Genomic DNA, 17,231 nt, shown 5'->3' with positions numbered 1-17,231 from the left:
TTGCGAACTGAGAAAGCAAAGAAAGAGATAGCTGAGCACTAATCCAGGGTTTGCTGGATGTGAAGGAAAGTCCTTTCAAAGCAGTGGAAATCAGATGAAGGCCCATTAATTACCCCCCATTACTCAAAATATAATAGACACTCCGTGCTTCCATGCAAGAACAGCTCCCCTAGAACCAGTAGGATAACTGTCTGATCAGTTGGTAGCAAAATTGGTATTTCCTGTGGCCACTTGCTAGCAATGGTGTGTCTGATCATTGAATTGTCTTTCCAAGTTCTGAATTCAGATGTGCTTAAGAGACACCCCAGGTGGACTTAGCAGAGGATGCTCCAGGCAGGTCTGCCAAATAAGAATAGTAGAAGGAAAAAGAAAGAAATTGCTGGAGAGAAGTGCAGGCGAACAAATGAGACCTAAGATCCATAGAGCCAACATTTTCTTCCTATTAGCGACACTGATGAGCTTTAAAAAATTACATATATATATATAATTTGGAGCAAGCGCAAGGGAGAGAGAGAAACATCAATGATGAAAGAATAATCGATTGGCTGCCTACTGCATGCTTCCCCCACCAGGGATCAAGTCTGCAACCTAGGCATGTACCCTTGACCATAATCAAACCTGGGACCCTTCAGTCCACAGGTCAACACTCTAGTCTCTGAGCCAAACCAGAGAGGGCGGCACTGATGAGCATTTGGTGGGAAAACTAGGTGCTTTCCATCAGCTTTTATGCCAGAAATCGTCCTAACCCACCTCCTCCCCACACTTTTCTTTAACGATTGCTCTTTAGCTTCTTGCCACCACCCTTACTGTCAAGCAGAACACAATGACCCTCTGTCAGTAGATACCAGCATGGTGTGTGACGTTTTTCTATAACTTCTTGTCTTATTTTTTTTTTAAAGCACCAGAACTCCCTTTTCATATTAGCTGTGGTCAAACTTCATCATTACAAGAGCATAAATATTCACCAGGCTTTTATAATGTCCCAGGTGTTGTGCTATGTACTTGATAGACATCCCCTCTTTACTTAATCTTTATAATAATGTAATGATGTGGTACTTGAGAGGCAGGAATTATTTTTATCTGCTTTTTAGAGATGAGGAAGCCAGGAATAAACAATTTCAACTAATATCTGGCAAACCTGGAGTCTGGCCCACCTAGTTTCCCCTCAGTGGGAGTTCCTTATGGCATAGGAGGTCCTGCCCCAACAGCCATACCACAGTGAGGCAGAGCTGAACCATTCTGGAATCCATCTCCTCTCCCCTTATTCTGTGGTAGTAAGTGTAGCTAAGCTTCTCTATCCCCTTTCCCCTAGCTCAAGAATTTAGATAATTTACCAGGTTTCTATGTAAATATTGTCTAAGAAATACTGCCTTGGTTTGTCCTTCAAGATCTCTGCCAGAGCCCACGCTCTGTCACATTGACTCAGTGTGAAACAGGTGCTTATAGCCAAATGAGTCTTCAAAAGTGGACCTTGATGCCAATCACACAAAACACACAGTTATTATATGATTCCGCTTATATTAAATTCCCAGAGTAAGCAAATATATAGGGACAGAAAGTAGATTAGTGGTTATCTAGGCTGGGAGCCTGGGGACACATGGGGAGTGACTTGATTGTGTGGATGATTAACTGTGAATATCCTATAAACTATTGAATTGTACAGTTTAAATAGAGGAATTGTATGTTATGTGATTCATAGCTCCATAAAGCTGTTAAATGAAAAAAACCCCAAACCAACCAACCAAACAAACAAAACAAAGAAACGGTAGAGCATCTCTTTAAAAATGCATTCAATGTAGGTCCTGCGGTGTGCCGTGTCAGCACAGCCAAGGGTTTGGCAAGCCTATGGGAGGGCTGGTGAAGGATGAAGAAAAGACAGTCAAAGAGAATAAGCTGGGTCTAAGTGGATCTTCTGTGCCTGATTGAGGCCACAGAACAGAGCCAGACTGCAAGCTGATGGTTTATTTTACAGTCATAGGTAAACAAATTTGGCAGCACTTGCTGCCCTTCCCACAGCCCATTATCTACCCAGGAAAGATCTAGGGAGCAGTAATAAGATCAAGTTTAATTATGCTTAGAGGACTGTCCTCTAAGCTGGGACTTGTTTGCGACTTTGTCAGCAGGTCATTCCGAGGCTTAACCCTACAACCGCTCCCTATTTGGAAGTGTGTCTCAGTCTGTTGATATTGTCCTGTGCACTAGGGGGTTACAGGTTTGATCCCTGGTCAAGACACATATAGGCATATAGGAGGCCAGTCAGTGTTTCTCCTCTCTCCCTCTCTCTCTCTCTCTCTCTCTCTCTCTCTCTCTCTCTCCTTTCCTCTGTCTCTGGAAGTCAATTTAAAAAGTCCATTCATTCACCTGGCCTGCATGGCTCAGTGGTTGAGTGTAAACCCAGGAACCAAGAGGTCACTGGTTTAATTCCTGGTCAGGAGTCACTCCCCAGTAGGGGGTGTGCAGGAGGCAGCCAATCAATGATTTTCTCTCATCATTCATGTTTCTTTCTCTCCCTCTTCCTTCCTCTCTGAAATCAATAAAAATAATTCATTCAATGTATTTATCTATTAATTTGTGAGTTCATTCCATAGCATCTGCAGAATGCCATCTCTGGCCAGACAGTCTGCAGCACATGGGGATACAAATAGACAAAAACGGTCATGACACAGCAGCAGGTGGCAGCAGGAGTATTCTTAACAGGGTCATGTGCAAGGAGAAAGGAGGCTGAGAGCCCTTGGGACCTGGGAAAGATATGGCAGAGAAGATGGTATTAAGCCCACACCCAGATTTCACTAGGCAGTCCAACAGGAGACTCCTTAGGTAGCCGAGATGAGGTCCGGGGGTTTTGGTAGAAATGAGAGTACTTGGCTTGTTTAGTGTTTGCATGCCTGGATGACATGCTCTACATGTGGAAGGACCACAAAGAGAAGGATTGGAAGGTAAGCAGGAGATAAATGACTTCCTGCCGTGAATCATTCATTCATCCATTCATTTCTCTATCAAGCATCCCCTGTGTCAGATTAGGTTGGATATCTTAAGCTTGGCTTTTAGAATTGCCTGGAAAGCTTACAAAAACTGATACCTCAGTCTCACCCCACAGACAACTGGCCTGAGGGTGATTTGAGCATCAGGAATTTTCAAAGTTCCTGGGGGCAATTCTCTTCATAGTCAATGTAGAAAACCAGTTGGCTGTAGGATGGAGATGGGGAGGGGGGAAGAGTAAGATCAAAGCAAAGATGGTCCCAGCACTTGGGAATTTAAAATCAATAAATGTCTTCTGAGAGCCTACTAGGTATACCCTGGGCAATGGGGATACAGCAGCGAGTAAAAGACAAGAGTTCCAGACCTCACGAAGGTTCCGACTGACAGAAGCAACAGAAACCAGGAAGTAAACCAACAGAGAGGTCTCTCATTACAACAGGGGATAAATGATATAATGGAAACAGAGATGGTTAACAGTTAACATCAAGAGAGAGGATATTTCTCCAGATTGGCTGGTCTGGGAAGGGTTTCTTTGAGATTATTTTAAGGCAAGTTCTAAAGGAAGGAACCAGCCTTGAAGACCCATGGGAAGTAGGTTTCAGGCAGTGGATATACGTGGCATATATTACAAGGGACAGCCACAAAAATGAAGTTCATTGTATGGGAGAGACTACAATGTGTTTTATTTTTCCTTTTCTGCCCAGAATCCAAGATACTGACTGTATACAGTCATTTTATAAATGTTAACTGAACATATGAACTAAGGAAATCAGTAGGGAAGAAATGGAAAGACAGGGGGATGGTGGATGAAAGACTGTTCTAGAGGAATTGAAGGAGAGAGAGTCCATAACACACAGAAGAAGGGGCACCCTGAGCTGAGGGGGAAGGAACAGAGACTGGAAGTCTCTGTGCTTTCTGCTGGGGAGAGTGAGGCTGATTGCTGAAGCAAGGCCAGCTGGGAGTGGGCTCAGTGTTCTGAAGAGGGGGTAGCAGTGACTTCATGTAACTGCAGAGGCGGCTGCCCAGGGACACTTGTACGGAATACAGTGGTGCTGGGCACCCAGCCGAGGCTGCAGACCACACGTAAAGGGTAGTGACAACGGACACGGTATGTGATGATGTGCAGCTCTAGTAGATAGCTACCTCCTGGGCTGGGGTTTTACAGGGGTGTGTGGCAGTGGTTGGACAGGAAATGAATACACTGAGGTGGGAGGAGAGAAGAATGGAAACCCATGTGAAAGTCTAAACTAGGACATAAAGGAAGCAATGTCTCCAAGAAGCTGGACAATACGTGGAAGGAACAAAGGACGAACTCGAATGCATCAAAAGCCCTAAGTATGGTAGGAAGAAAGGAGTGAGAAAAGTGGAAAAACAAGAGTTCCTTGTTACTCCATGTAGGCACCACACACATTGAATTACTACCTTTGATTGAGTTCTACTGTATGTCAGAGGAAAGGCAAAGGGTTTTACCTAAATAATTTCACTTAATCTTTATAGCAGAGCCCATAATCCTCATTTTACTGATAAGAAAACTGGGGCTTTATGAGGTTAAATATATTGCTCACATTTTGTAGGTAGAAAGATGAATACAACTATACCTGTCTGATGAAGTTAATGTGCCTGACCACTGACCTAGGTTGATTATCTATCTACTTACCTATCTTTTTCTTGTTGTAGAACAACATATAACTCCTGTATTATTTTTATTTTTTATTTATTTTTTATATATATTTTATTGTTTATTGTTTTGTTTTGTTTTTACAGAGAGGAAGGGAGAGGGATAGAGAGCTTGAAACATCGATGAGAGAGAAACATTAATCAGCCACCTCCTGCACACCCCCTACTGGGGATGTGTCCGGAACCAAGGTACATGCCCTTGACTGGAATCGAACCCTTCTGTTGGCAGGCTGATGCTCTATCCACTGAGCCAAACCGGTTTCGGCGACTCCTGTATTATTTTCATGTGAGTTGATATTATATTAACTTCTACATAGCCCACGTGCACTGCAGGATGAATTCCACATTCCCTAAAGCAACACAGGAGGCTTGTCAGAGTCGAAACTCACACCCTCTTCTCTGGACACAGCCTCCCTCGCCCTGTGCTCCCAACTGCAAGGACTATTTTCAGGTCGCCCAAGGCACAAGGACAACTTTTGTGCATAATTTTGTCTGGGTTGATGACAATCCTTCTCTTCTTGACAGACTTCTAGTTCTTCCAAACTAAGTATATATATAGCCTCCTTTACCTTTTTCCAAACTGGAAAAAAAAAAAAAAATGAGGATACCACCTGACACCCCAGGTGGCCCTTGGGCATCTTGCAGACCTCCAGCACAGGTCTCCTCATCACACTGAAATTCAGGGCTCTTTTTACCATCCCACAGCCCTGTTCCCTTTTGTTCAGCTTTCACCATTGGGAAGGACCCAGCAAACAAAGGGGAAAGGCTATGAGGGTGGCTGGGGATGGACTCTGGTAGTAGCCTCAAGAGTCCCTGGCTTGTACCACTTCTCAGAGTGGCCAGGCTGGTCCCCATGGCTTCCTTTTAGTGGCCGGTAAAGACAAAATTTAGACAGTAAAAAAAAAAAAAAATTGTAGTGAATAAATTCAAAATATCTGTGGGTATCAATAACCAAAACAGCTCTTATATTAAAACAATTTCTAACAGTCATTTTCATAATTGAAAATGATAATTGAAATAATGATAATGACAGTTGCTGTATATTATGCATTAGAGTTCTTTGTTGTGCTGTAAGTAGGTTGTGCTATAATTGAGTTAGTGTGGCTGGTCACCCAGCAGGGAGGTGAGTGGTCTATGCCTGTGGACAGGAAGGTGGTTGAGGGCCCAGATTTCACTTTCTGGTTGGGCGATTGGGCAAGTATCTTATTTTGCTGGAGCCTCTGTTTGTTTATGCTGCAAAAATGCAGTAACAGCAGAGCCTCCTGGCATTGTCCCGGAGGCCAAATGACAGCGTGGTTGTGAAAAGCCCTTTGTAAACTGTAGCGTGTTCTAGGAAAAAAATAAAATAATGGTGGCATTATCCCTGAGAGTGTGCGGGGAATTTATATAATAGAGGCCTGCCCACGGATAACCTGGAAGTGCTAATTCCGGGAACTCCTAAGCAACACAGCAGGAATCTTCTGCAGCGGAAACCCTTTTTGCAAACTGGGAAAATGTACTGAGCGAGGGAGAAATGGCAAATCAAACCTCCCGGAGACTCTCCTTGAAAGATTGCAAGATGAAAAATTAACTTGGCACAGTAGGGGGTGAGAATGTGTGCCGCTGCCCTTGATGCCTCGTCTTCAGCCTCGGGACACTCTCCTTCCCCAAAGCCATTTTAGTCAAAGGTCATGTGTGAGTCTTGTCAAAGGCCAGCTTCCAATGGAATCATTGTCCCTCGGGACAGCGGCCCCCTGAGCACATCTGCATTGGAGAAATCCCAAAAGCAAACGGCCAGTGCAAACAAGATCAGCCGGGGCGGCCTTCCAGGGGCAGAGCTCACAGGTCCACGGCCGCAGCAGAGGCTGCGTCCATCCGTCCATCCGCAGCTCCGAGGCCCCGACCCAACACCCAGACGCCCACAGCATGACCCGCCGCGCCGATTGGGTACGGTAGGCGCCTCTCTCTTCCTGTCCTCCATGGCTTGGGCTCCTGGGTCCGAGCTGCTGTCCTTGCAAAGGGCCTCCAGATTTTCAGGAAAGCGGTCCTCTGCTGGACTGCGTTCCCGTGCACTCAGCTGGAACAGTTTCCAAGCGCGCAATGCGCAGAGAGCTTAACTCATTCCTTGTGTTTGTTGCCAGAGAGCGTTTGGGTTTGTAAATCTGTGTCTCCTGTCTGCAAAACGAGCCGGTAGAACTTGCAGAGAGGGGCCGTGGACTAGTCCCCAAACTCGGGGCCAGTGGGAGCTGGCGTGGGCACATCGGTTGCATCCTGTGAACCCTGTCCTCCCGGGCCCGCCAGGCACGTTGGGGTTATTATTACCTGTTGGACATGGGCTTTTTGCAAGAAGGATGGCAAAGGGGGGCGGGAGGTAAAGCCATCTGTGTCAGTCATGTCCTCTGGGATACAAAGGCAATGGAATCATCTCGCAGATGGAAGGAGCCCCTTCTGCGCGCAGGGTCCCCTCGCGGGCTCCACAAACTAAAAGGGATTCCCAGGCACAAAGGCTGCGGCCAGCCTCTGAGCCATTTGTTACTTAACTATTTGAATAAGCCTTTCAAATCAACTGCTAATTTGGGATAAGAGTTGGAGGAGCCTGGGGTCTCGACAGAGCTGGAGGGCTTTTGATCTGGACTTGGAGATCTCCCAGGGCAAACAGAGCAGGTGGGGAGAGTCTGAAGGGGCAGTGGGCAGGAGCGGCGGGTCAAAGGCTTTCCCGGATGGCTCCGCTGCCTCGCTCGGGTTTCGCTTTAACAGGTTAAGCCTGGAGCCTGGTCTCGCTGATAAAGACAATGAGAACAAAAGCCTTCCTAAGGCTCAGCAGGACGAGAGGGAAGCAAGCTCCGGTGTTTGTTTATGTGTTTCCACAGAGGATAGGAGGTTTTCCACGTTTCCATTCATTAGATGTTTTTTGAGCTTCTGCTCCCCCTCTTACCCCTGCCCCCATCTCCTCTTCTTTCCCATCAAGTTTCTTAGCAACGTCGATCTCCAAGTCCTCACTACCCAGTTACTCCACCCAGTTACCAGACATCTGCCTTCCTTTCTGAAGACACACCTTGGTCAGGGCCAGCAAACCTTGATGCCTGAACCTTAATAGCTAAACCTTGCCCTCTGGTCTTCTCCGTGTCATTTTGAACTGTTGGTTATTCCCTCTCTAGTTTTCGTGTGTGGTTTTCTCTGTGCCAGATTCCATGATACACATGCTTCTCTGGTTTCCTTCTGACCTTTTAAGTTACTGTTTAATTCTTTTAAAGGACTTCCTTTCATCAATGTTGGTGTGTCCCATTATTCCTTGACTCTCCTCCCTTTCCCAACTGCAGACTTCCTGGATAATCTCATCCACTCTGGGGCTTTGGCCACAACATAAAACTCTATAGCCTAGCCTTTTATACAGAATATCTCCACTTTGATGTCTCATGGAGCACCTTAAAATCACAATATTCAAAATGGAATTTGTCTTCTCCCAGGCTAGCTTTTCCTCTTCCATTGCCAGTTGTCCAAGCCAGACACCAGAAACATCCTAGGTCACTTCCTCTCTGTCATCCGTGGCATGTTATCAGTCATCAAATCCTATCTATTCTTCCTGCTTAATGCAATTCATGCACATACCTTTGTCTCCTTCTATCTCTCCTGCTACTGTTTTAGTTGAAGTCAAATGGGAAGTTGTGAGCAGAAATTCTATTCTGCTCACAATTTCCCATTAGCCCCATTTGGAGCCAGTGCTGTCTACTCCCAGACCTCTTTTCCTTTTGCTATATTGTGTCAAATGCCTTTTACTTTCCTTTTCAATCTCATCTCTTTGTCATTCACTCTCTCTCCACATTTTAATGCACATGCTATGCACATTGTGTGCAAGTTTGGGCATAATAAACTAGTTACTAAACACAACTGTCCTCCTCACCCTTCTTTTGTCTATATCTAACTTTATATTTCCTTAAAGACTCAGCTAAGAGCCATTTTCTCTTAGAGATGACTATACCATCTGCTCCCTATCTTTAGAATGGATATCCAACATGCTTCCAGAGCTTCCTTTATTTTGTAAGAGTATTTACCATTTTTTATTGCAACTATCTACTTTTCTGTCCCTCACTGGTCTGTAAACTCAAGAGCAGGAATCAGCTCTTTTTGTCTTAGAATCCTTAGAACCTGGACTCAACTGGGATGTTCAATGAGGTCTTGTGAATTCTTGCACAATTCTTGTCAATGTCAGACACTGAATAGGATGGCAATTATACAAAAGCATATCTGGAAATTAACATGGTTAAGAAAAAAGAATGAAGACCAACCATGCTTATCAGGAAGAGTCACAACTTTCACTAATTTAACAAAGGAAAGGTTTTTGAGATAATACCCCGTCTCCATGTTTACCAGGTCCCTGTCTAATTTACATCTCCACAGATGTGTTTCTCCTATTGCTATCTGTACCTATCTTAACCTTGCTGAAAAGCTGCATGAAAGGACTTTTACAATTTTGCTTTGATTTTGTGAAGGTAAAGGGGTCCTTTTCAGGCTACAAACTGGCATGGGATGAAGGTAGTAAAGGCCAAGAAAGGTGCCTTCTAAGAGAGCCCTTTGGTAAGCTAAGGGACCCTGTCTATGAAAGGTAGATGCTGGTCTTTTTTTGATACCAGAGAAGATGTCCTAGGACCTTCAAAGGGACAAGCAGGTGAGATTTCAAAGGGCTTCTAGAGAATTATGGAGGCTTTGGGAGAGGTTTTGAGAGACTAGAGATGAGAAAATTCAGTTTTGATCTTCTGTGCATCCTGAAACTATAGACAGAGAGGTGAGTAATGATTAAGTTCTATAGAGAGTTGTTTAAATTGAAAGTTGTTCTTGTTTGAAGCCATGGTTCTTTTGGAGATTTGGATGTACATTAATCTCAGAGAAAAAATTCATTATATATATATATATATATATATATATATATATATATATATATGTAATATATAATATATATCCCTTTTCACAAACTCTCTGAGGGGTTCATATAAGTCCACCCTTTGGCCCTCTTCAGTTGTCATAAACCTCAGGTTAAGAATCTCTAAGCAGCCAAAACTGGTTTGGCTCAGCGGTAGAGCTTCGGTCTGCGGACTGAAAGGTCCCAGGTTTGATTCCGGTCAAGGGCATGTACCTTGGTTGCGGGCACATCCCCAGTAGGGGGTGTGCAGGAGGCAGCTGGTCGATGTTTCTCTCTCATCGACGTTTCTAGCTCTCTATCTCTCTTTCTCTCTGTAAAAAATAAATAAAATATATTAAAAAAAAAGAATCTCTAAACAAAGGATTTTTTTCAATAGATATTTGGGACAGTGATTAGTAGGAGCCAGCATCAGTCCAATGATGTATATGCTCTCTTTTGAGAGGATCCCAGTGGAATGTGTGGTATTGACCATGAACTCGGAGTCACAGGATCTGATTTCATATCCCTGTTCTGGTATTTACTAGTTATAAGTTTAATTTCTCTCTGAGTGATAGTTTTATTATCTATTAAAAAGGGATAACAGATGTTGGGAATTTTAGCTAAAATAAAGTATTTGGAAACACCTGGAACATGGTTATATTCAATTAAAAACACATTAACCAATTTAAAACATTGATTACAGGAAGGACCCAGATCTTGTGATATTTCTGAATTAGAAGGGTATATGTAGGCTGAATTAATGGCTGATTGAATGTATTCAATAAAGGAGAGATGATATCTTTGGTGGTATGCCACTGGGCTCTGATTTCATTCCTATTTTATTAAATAGCATTAACATCCATGGAGGCATAATACACTGATCACATTTGCTCAGAGAAAAGACATAGGAATTAGGAGTCCAAAAGCTATCAATAAGTTGTAGTCTATTTTGAGTTTTTTATTTTTGGAGGAGTGCGTATTGTGCATGAGTCCTAAAAGTCAATTGCAAATTATTAGGTATGTGTTTGTATGAGGGAAGGATGGAGGGGGCGGGGGGCAGTGAGAGGTAGAGAGAAAGAGGAATAGAGAGAGAGAGAGAATAGAAATTGGCATACAGAGGCAGAGAAGTCCCAGAATCTGTCATCTGCAAGCTGAAGAGCCAGAAAAACTGGTGGTGTAATTCAGTTCAAGTCCAAAGAACTAGAGAGCTGGTGGTGTAAGCTCCAGCCTGAGTCCAAAGGACGGAGAACCAGGAGTGCCAATGTCCAGGGGCAGAGGAAGATGGATGTCCCAGCTCACGTGGAAGAGCAGATTCCCTCCTCCTCTGCCTTTTTTGTTCCATTCAGACCCTTAATAAATTGGATGATGCCCACCTGCACTAGTCAGGGCCATCTTCCTCACTCAACGGATGCTAAGCTCTTCCAGAATCACCCTCACAGACACACTCAGAAATGTTTACCGCATCTCTAAGCCCAATCCAATTGACACATCAAATTCACCATTACAGAGTCTTTACAGAGGTTATCAAAGTGAAGTGAGGTCATCAGGGTGGGCCCTAATCCAATATGACTCGTGTCCTTATGAAAAGAGGAAATTTGACACAGACACACAGGTGGAGGAAAGATGAAGTGAAGAGACACAGGGAGAAGACGGCCAACTACCAGCCAAGAAGAGAGGCTTGGAACAGATCCTTCCCACACAGCCTCAGAGGAAGCCCATCCTGCCAAGCCAGCACTCTGAGACAATAAATGTCTGTTTTGTAAGCTACACTGTTTGTGATATTTTGCTATGGCAGCCCTAGCAAATTAATACAGATTTTATTAGGACTTAATCCCCTTAGCATGGTTTCTGCTGGTAACACGCCATGCAACATTATTTTGCTCTTCAATCACCAGAGATTTTGCTGTTGTTGTTCATGGAATGATAGATGACAGTGAATTGATGTTTCTCAGCAAAGCATTTTCATATCCATTATCTCTGTTGACCCTGACTGAAGCCTAAGAGATGGGGCTGCTTATATCCCTGTTTTAGGGACAGGTTCAGAGAGATTAAGTGACTTATTCAAGTTCGCACAGCTGAGACGTATGTGGTAGAGCTGACATTCAAGCATGGGCCTTTTGATACTAAATAATGTGCTATTTTAATGAATTAAAACATGACATCTCATGGACATGTCACATACCATCTTTCTTCTTTAAAGTTTAAAAAGAACTGGTTTGTGGCATGCTGAACTCCCCCCACTCCCATTAAATCCCTTAAAAATGATTTTATCATTCTACTTATTGGACAATATCTGCTGCCTGAAGGCACCTACTCCATCCCCATCTTCATTATCAAATATTTATCAAAAATTTAGGCGCCTGTGTTTATGGGCACAGAATATTTCTTCTCTACTCGGAAGCTCTGTTTACTGACAAAACAGGCTTTCTCGATAACACAATTTAATTACCACCACATCCAACTGCAAAATGTTGGAGCTGTTGGATAGAACTGATTTTTTCCATCATTAATACGGCTCCGCTATTAATTCAACATAGTGACGTGAGGGGAACCTCACATTTTCCAGGAAGCCCTTGACTTTAATCAGCAGGAACAAATGCAAGATTATGGTGCTTTTCCTTGGGTGACCTAAGTCTGTTCTTGGCACCCTCGAGCGCCCTGGCCCAGGCTGTCTCAGAGTGTTTCAGTGGCTCCTACCCAGGGGACTTATTACTTTTGAACCTTGGGGATAATTCCCTAAGAATGTAATCTTTTCTCCCCAAAAGAACAAAATGTTGCTTGTGTTTGGTTATTCCTTTTTTTTGTTTTTTTGTTATTCTTATTATAAATAAAACCAGTGGTTCCCCAAATTTTGGAACCATAGAGGTCTATAGGTAGGGTTGCCAGATTTTGGGAAAAACAAAACAAAACCACAGACAAGAAAACAAAACAGACAACAATAACAATAACATAAACAAACTCAGGATCCTCCAATTAAATTTCAAATAATCAGTGAATATGTTTTTAGTATAAATATGTCCCAAAGATTGAAAATACTAGAAAAAAATATTATCTCTGGCAACCCTGCCTATAAGGTAATATTGGGAAGGGGGGGTTAAAGTGTTGATAATTTTTCAAAAGTTTATGAAAATTATACATTTACCCAAGAAGGCTTCAGACAGTCTCATGCTGGCACCAGAATTAAGCTACCATTTTTGATGACTTGATGTATTCTAAGGATCATGCAAAGCACATACCTTATCTCATGTAATCTTCCAAACCAGGGGCTAGCAAACTACAGCCTGCAGGTCAAATCTGGTCACCACCTGTTTTTTAAAATTAAATTTTATTGGAACACAGCCACCCCCATTTGTGGCTGCTTTCACGCTATCCTAGCAAGCTGAGGAGTTGTGATACAGTGATTGTGGATGGCCCTCAAGACCTACAATATTTATTATCTAGCCCTTTACAAAACCACCCTCTGAAGAAGTAACTGTTATTTCCATTTTTAGAATGAAAAATGAAGGCCTGAAGAGGTTAACTGGGCAAGGTCTCATAGTTCTTAGAATTCAAACCAAGGTCTGTTGAATTGCAAAACTTCTGCTCTTACTACAGCTGACCTGAAGGTCATTGCCAGTTGCATTTGTCTTAAATGACTTTAGCAATGGGGAAACTGGTGGGTGACTTCTAATTAAAAATAACCATCTGAAAGACAAAGCAAACGGGAAAACGGGATGCTGTGTTGATTAAGTGCTGAGACCCTGGGGCCACACTGTTGAAGTCCCAGTGAAATTACCAGTTTCTCTGTACCTCAGTTTCTCCCCCAGTGAAGTTACCAGTTTCTCTGTACCTCAGTTTCTCCCCTCCCCCCATGAATTATAGATAATAATTATATCTATTTGGATGGTTGTGGCTGTAGTTTAATGAGATGATGTCTAAAGAGCAATTAGAAGAGTACCTGACAGGTGATCCACAAAACACTTGTCATTTCTATTTCAAATAAGCATTATTTCCAAGTAGGGACAAAGTAGAGTTTGAAAAAGTTGGGAGCACTGACAAGTGGTCTGATGACAGACACTTCAACAAGGAAGCTCACAGCGCACGGTGGCCCTGCTTGTCAGGTGACAGCTATGGAAGGTGCTTTTCCAGCTTCCTTGTGAGAGAGGCCTTGGGCCTGCACATTTCTGTTAGTCCTTGGCTGGCTACGTTGCTTTGTAAGTTGTGTTGTGAGATGTTACAGGATGTTCATCCCATTTTTGCTGAACCCTGAACTGTTGCCTCTGATATTTATAGTTCTAATTTCCAATCCCAGTGGCTCCAGAATGATTACAAATGTAGCCAGGCTGCCAGAAAATGGCTTTCCCAAATAACACAAGGCAAGCCTTTTTCCTCAGCAACACCTCAATCTATAATTTTATCCCAAGGCAAAATACAAGGGGAGAAAATCAGTTTTTACCAGTATTTCTCATCCTCCAAAGCATATTTTGTGTAAGGAATCATGAGGAATAAACTCTGTATTGCCCTGGCTGGTGTGGCTCCGTTGGTTAGAGTGTTGTCCCATGCACCTAAAGGTTGCTACTTAGATTCCCCAGTAGGGCACGAGCCCAGGTTTTGGGTTCAATCCCTAGTAGGGGGCATGCAGAAGGCAGCCCATTGATGTTTTGCTCTGATGTAGATGTTTCTCTCCCCCACTCCCTTCCTCTCTCTCTAAAAATCAATTTAAAAATCTTAAAAAAAAATCTGTATAAAGTGCATATTAAGCAGATTAGAATAGCCTTGATCTTTTGAGGAGATAAGAAAAGTTTGTTCCCTGAGAAAGAAGGGAGTGGAAGCCTTGAAAAGACTGGACAAATGTTCAACATTGTAACAAACAACTCATGACTAGTCAATATGGTGGCCAAGATGTCTGTAGTCTTTGTTAAAGAGAAGCAGAAGCATGAATGTGATGATGTGGACATCATCAACAGGGTTTTACAATGTTTCCAGCATGTTTTGGGTACAGGGGACAATGGGCCAGAAAGTGGCATTATTTTCTAGGGTTGGGGCTTACCATTCTTCTAGAATCTAGAGAATTCTTGAGAACTGGGGCCTAGCTGAGGAGAAATGGAGGGAGCAGGCCCCAGCAACACTGCTACAAATTTCACAGAGTGAAACTGCAGGACAATTGCCTGATTCCTTTTCTCTCCTGACTCAACAACCCCCAACATCGACACTGGTTACACTTTTTTTCCTCTTTCTTTACCATTGTCTTCCTTTGTTAATTTACTCAACCCCTATTTATTGAATGTTCCTGTGTGCCAGTTACTGTGCTAGGCTCTGGGGATACATGGGAAAGGACATAGACGTGTGGAGCTTACAGTCCAGTGGGAGGGGCACGTATGCCAGGAATTAGAGTGAAGAGTTTCAAGAGAGAAGGATGGAGTGAGAAAGAGCATACTGGGGTGGAGGCAGTGTGGTCGGGGAAGTTCTCTGCACTGAGAACTGAGAAGTCCAATGAGTCACAGTTTCCAAACTCAGCCAACCAGTAAGTGGCAGGACTGAAGTTTGGGCCTACATTTGCCTGACTCTAAAAACGATCTACTTTTCATTGAATTTTAACCAAGAAGGGAAAAAAGTTATACTTGTTCTCAGAATGTTTCCATTTAGCTGTGTTGTACTCCCACAAAACAATTTGAGCAACAATGAGGAGAAAAACCATTCAGCCATTCTGGGTTGGTCACAATGTGCTAATAAGTGCCAAGTGCAGCTGCACGCACCACTGCTGAGGAGTGTGGAGAGAGCATTGTTGAGCTGGAGCTGGGTGATGCATTAAGAGTCTGCCCCCTCTTCAGATGCGTCACAATGCCCTCTTTACTCCCTGGAATCGTGATCTTGATTATAATGCAGGGCGTGTGAATCCCACTTGTTTATTCCTTTCATTCTTAGACAAACACAAATCTAATAAAGAAGCAAGTAAGTTTGTCCAGGTCACAAGTCCGTGTGGAAAGGCAGGTGTTTCAGGGAGGTTGAGCTAATGCTAGCAGGTTGTCATTGCATCCCGAACTCTGAGAGACATGTGGCACTCTGGGGTTCAAAGGTAGTACTGCCCTCCATGCTAATTTTGTACTGCAAACCTCTGCCAAAGAAAGTTAAGAAGGTCTGAGACATAGAATTTAAATTTCTCTCTGTGTGGGGAAGGCAGCTGGTCCAGATGCAGAAAGTTTAACACTTTCTATAAAATAAGTTCTATAACTTGCAGGAGATGATGGCGATGCAATCCCTGTCTTTGAGGAAACTTCAGCTTAGTTAGAACAAATTCTGATCTGTCAAACTCAATAGCTGGGGCAAGGTATGGTGGAAAGATCAGGGACTTTGAACCACTAAGACTGTGTTCAGCCGAAACCGGTTTGGCTCAGTGGTAGAGTCCGTCTGCAGACTGAAAGGTCCCAGGTTCAATTCTGGTCAAGGGCATGCACATTGGTTGCGGGCACATCCCCAGTAGGGGGTGTGAAAGAGGCAGCTGGTCGATGTTTCTCTCTCATTGACATTTCTAGCTCTCTATCCCTCTCTCCTCCTCTCTGTAAAAAATCAATAAAATATATTAAAAAAAAAAAAAAGGACTGTGTTCAAATCCTTTCCCCATCCCCACCACTTGCCCTGTAACCTGGAGCAAATGATTTCATCTTTCTGAGTTTTGGTTTCTTTACTCATAAATTGGAATTTGATAAGTAATTCATGTACTTATATAATCACCTTAAGATGTTATTATTGTTGCTGTATTTACTAATGTTATTATTAGAATATGGCCAATCCCTATTCTAATACAGACCGGCTGACTTTGGGCATATTATTCCAACTCTTCTCTTAAATAGGATTATTCTGATAGTCTTATTTGTGTGGCTCAAGAGCTAACGGCATTTTTTCATCACTCACACCTCCCTATTTATTCTGTATTCATAGCTCATCACCAATTGATATAGTTATATATTTTGTCTTTTTCCATGCATTAAAATGTAAGCTCCCCAAGCAGGTATTTAGGTTCTCTTATTAATTGCTGGTATCTTTTGGGCCTAAAAGAGTACCTGGAACACATTAGGTTCTCAGTAAAATATTTGCTGTGTAAATGGATGAATAAGCAAATGAATGAATGCCAAATCCTCTGTTATATGTTTAGCAAGTGGAGGCTCCCAGCCCACAGTAGCTTCTCCTGTGCTTAGTGTCATTATGATCAGAATATGGTGTGTGTCGCCAGAGGAATCAATACAGAAAGGTTGCTGCCAGCTCCGACAGGTGATGATCTTTGTTCTTAGCACTGGCATCTTATGCACTGTGCTGTAGTTGGGCTGAAACAACCAGGTCATTGTCAATAGTAAGGTCACATGAGACTAAGCAAAAATCAGAGTTTCAGAATTTTTTTTAATCCATTCTCAGGAAGAAGTGGAAACAGCTGCAGAAAGGGAGGGAAGACTGGGTAAAGGAGAAAATAGCATCTTTTGCAAAATATTTTATCACATGAGGCCACAGGCTATATACATCTGTGACCTAGACTTACCCAGCCCCGAACCTAAAGGCGTGCAAAACCAGCTGCACTGCTCAGATGACACAAAAGAGTACGTGGGTATAATGGCTCCAACCTCCACTGGGTGCCCACATGGAAAACTTGACAGAATCTCTTCTGTTTCTGAACTGTGAAAGGCACTAGAGAAAACCCCCTCTACTGGCCTCCAAACTTGAGATTGGA

At 43.1% G+C, this 17,231-nt stretch overlaps 1 protein-coding gene across 1 annotated transcript in view; it reads left to right on the top strand.

Moving 5' to 3' along the window:
• Nucleotides 1–6,381: 6,381 nt before the first annotated feature.
• The window catches only part of ENPP2 (ectonucleotide pyrophosphatase/phosphodiesterase 2), a 101,471-nt gene continuing 90,621 nt past the window's right edge, over nt 6,382–17,231 (top strand). The window contains exon 1 of the mRNA XM_045581394.1: nt 6,382–6,582. Within this exon, the coding sequence (XP_045437350.1) occupies nt 6,562–6,582 (21 nt within the window). The 5' untranslated portion in view covers nt 6,382–6,561. The remainder of the gene's footprint in view (nt 6,583–17,231) is intronic.

Source organism: Pipistrellus kuhlii, unplaced genomic scaffold (genome assembly GCF_014108245.1).
Source record: "Pipistrellus kuhlii isolate mPipKuh1 unplaced genomic scaffold, mPipKuh1.p scaffold_m20_p_14, whole genome shotgun sequence".
In the NCBI taxonomy this organism is placed as follows: domain Eukaryota; kingdom Metazoa; phylum Chordata; class Mammalia; order Chiroptera; family Vespertilionidae; genus Pipistrellus; species Pipistrellus kuhlii.
Note: the sequence above shows the minus strand (reverse complement) of the source record. Positions and strands in the feature narration are given on the sequence as shown.